This window comes from Chaetura pelagica, unplaced genomic scaffold (assembly GCF_000747805.2).
Source record: "Chaetura pelagica isolate M959 unplaced genomic scaffold, ChaPel_1.0 scaffold38, whole genome shotgun sequence".
NCBI lineage: Eukaryota > Metazoa > Chordata > Aves > Apodiformes > Apodidae > Chaetura > Chaetura pelagica.
The window spans coordinates 2,117,703-2,120,276 of record NW_009954181.1 but is presented as its reverse complement, the minus strand read 5'-3'; the positions used below and the strand labels follow the sequence as shown (position 1 = coordinate 2,120,276).

Genomic DNA, 2,574 nt, shown 5'->3' with positions numbered 1-2,574 from the left:
ATCATGAAGTTTATTCTGGCAATTAAAGCACCTCTGATTCCTTGACATGAAAGGTCCTTTCTCTTCAGTACAGAGGCTGGTCAGACACATGCCTTCATACTGCATCTCTTGACCTTTTTTGAGTAATCCTTTCATTTCCACTTCAGTCACAGCCTTCAAAAGTCTAGAAGACTGAAGGCAGAAAACATGAAGCATCTGTCAGTGCCTCAAAATCTTCACATAAGACAAATGCATCTTTGAGAAAGTTCTCCCACACCAGTACAAGAGACTTTTCCCTTCCCACAAAACCTTTCTGGAATCTTATGTGTCTTTATGTCTCTGTTGATCCCTTTAAAAAAAATATCCTGAGGTTTGGCTTCATTTCATTTGTACAGCACTTAGCTGTTGTCATTTTAAAATGCTCAGTGTTCAAAGAAGATCATTTAAAAAGAAGGCTCCCTTTTCCCTCAGATGGATTTTTCCTTAGGGAAAAATAAAATCATTCTGTATCAGAACCTCAGTGCTGGAAGATGCAAGAAAGAGGTGAGTAGGAGGGCTTCTTGTAGTGTGAATAATCACAAGTGATTAAAATTAAGCTGACCAGGAAGATAAGTAACCTAACAATTCCTATGTGGCTGGTGGTGTGTGAAGTGTTTCTGGGCAGGAGCCTCCAGAAGCCTGGAGAGCAGTCAGACTGTCTGGAAGGCTCGGCTTTGGGCAGGCACCATCACCAGAGTGGCTCCCATTTTCATCAGGTTGGAGTAGTCAACTTTCTTTGGCTCCGTTTCCTTTCCTTCTGCCTGCCTCTGGCTGTACTGGGGAGGAGTGAGATGGGGAGTAGCTTCTGTTGACAAAGTCCGTTGGCTGCGGGAGGCACTGTTGGCTGTTGACCTGGTTGAGGAGGAGCCTGAGCGTGAGCTCCTGGAACCAGAGGAGGAGGAACTGGGCTTGACCAGATGGGCCTTGGGTGCCTCAGCATCTTCTCTGCAATCAAACAGATGATGGGGCTCAAATAGCACAAGAAGAGCAACACACACACAGCTTGTAGCAGATTGAATTGATGCTGCAATAAGCAGCTGCTTATTGAAGCTTCAGGTCACAAGGGTTTGGAGTGAGAGGACAAGGGGGAAGGGATGAAAACTGGGAGAGGGAGATTGAGGTGAGAGATGAGGAGGGAATTGTGGAGTGTGAGGGTGGTGAGAGCCTGGCCCAGGTTGCCCAGGGAAGCTGTGGCTGCCCCATGCCTGGCGGTGTTGAAGGGCAGGTTGGATGGGGCTTGGAGCAGCCTGGGCTGGTGGGAGGTGTCCCTGCCCATGCAGGGGGCTGGATCTAGATGATCTTTAAGGTCCCTTCCAACCCAAACCATTCTATGAAAATTAGATGCAAATGTCCTTCAACACCCCCCCCACACACACACACAAATTAGCATGAAACACAACAAAATATTCTCACACTTGCCATTTCAGCATTTTAAAGCATTTGCATAATCCTCTCCAGTACTAAGTTAAACCCATTTGTTCATTCTGGTTCTGAGAGGCACATGGTGTTTATATTTAATTTTCAACTGCAATTTCTGGTGGGGGAGGCAGGTTCTCACAGTCATTCTTCTTGAGTCTTTTGAACAACTGTGCTTCTGGATTTAGCTCAGGGTGGAAAATCCCCTGAGCTGCTGTGAGCAGAGCTGAGGAGCCCTGTCCTGAGCAGGGGAACCAAGAGAGCTGACGTGTGTGCTCTGAACTCCTCCTCTTTTCCATGAGTGTGAGGTCTGCCACATAACTCCCCTAAGCAGAGATTGGTCTCCAGCCAACAAAGCCTAAACTTCTCAGGAAGGAACTGCTGATAAAAGATCTTTCCAGGAATGAGTTGTAGCTGCTCCTGCTCCTAAAGAAGCCCCTTGCCTTGTCTCCTTATGTCTGTTGGTAAAAGCCTGACTGCCCTCCTGTGACCTGTAGGTACCATTAGGCATCTCCATAATCCAGCCAGCAGCTGGTTGGTCAGCCAGATGATCAGCTTGCCAGCAGGAAGATCACCAGTCTCTGCTGATATCTTCCCTTCTCTATTTCCTGTTCTCTCTGCTTTCAAATCCTGCATGCCTTTTTATTTTTAGTTGGGGTTTCAGCACCTTGTATAACCATTTCACGCATGACTGTTACCTCTTCTCTCTGAGCCCACTTCTTGCACTTCTTTCACTTCTTTTAACCAGAAGAACTGGTCTCAGCTAGTCCTGTCTAGGTGATTTGTCATTATGAGTCAGGATTACAGAGCAGACAGTTCTATCTGAGCTGTTTGCACTGACACTTGGATTTCATTTCACAGCCCTCAGAGCTCCACACAAAGAGCCAGTCGGGTGCAGCCTGGGTTCCAAATCCATTTGAAAAATAGCTCCATGGAGCATTAGGGAGCTCAGTCCACACTCACATTGCACAGAATTCAGAAAACCCTGTACCTTGCTCAAACTGCTGGAGAAATCACAGAATCATGGAATGGTTTGGGTTGGAAGGGACCTGAAAGATCATCTAGATCCAACCCCCTGCATGGGCAGGGACACCTCCCACCAGCCCAGGCTGCTCCAAGCCCCATCCAACCTGCCCTTCA

General features: G+C 47.3%; 1 protein-coding gene across 1 annotated transcript in view; it reads right to left on the bottom strand.

Annotated features, from left to right (window-relative positions):
* Window positions 1-668: 668 nt before the first annotated feature.
* CLMP (CXADR-like membrane protein) overlaps window positions 669-2,574 on the bottom strand; it is a 42,974-nt gene continuing 41,068 nt past the window's right edge. Inside the window, 1 exon segment of the mRNA XM_010002886.1 lies at window positions 669-963. Coding sequence (XP_010001188.1) covers window positions 669-963 — 295 coding nt within the window.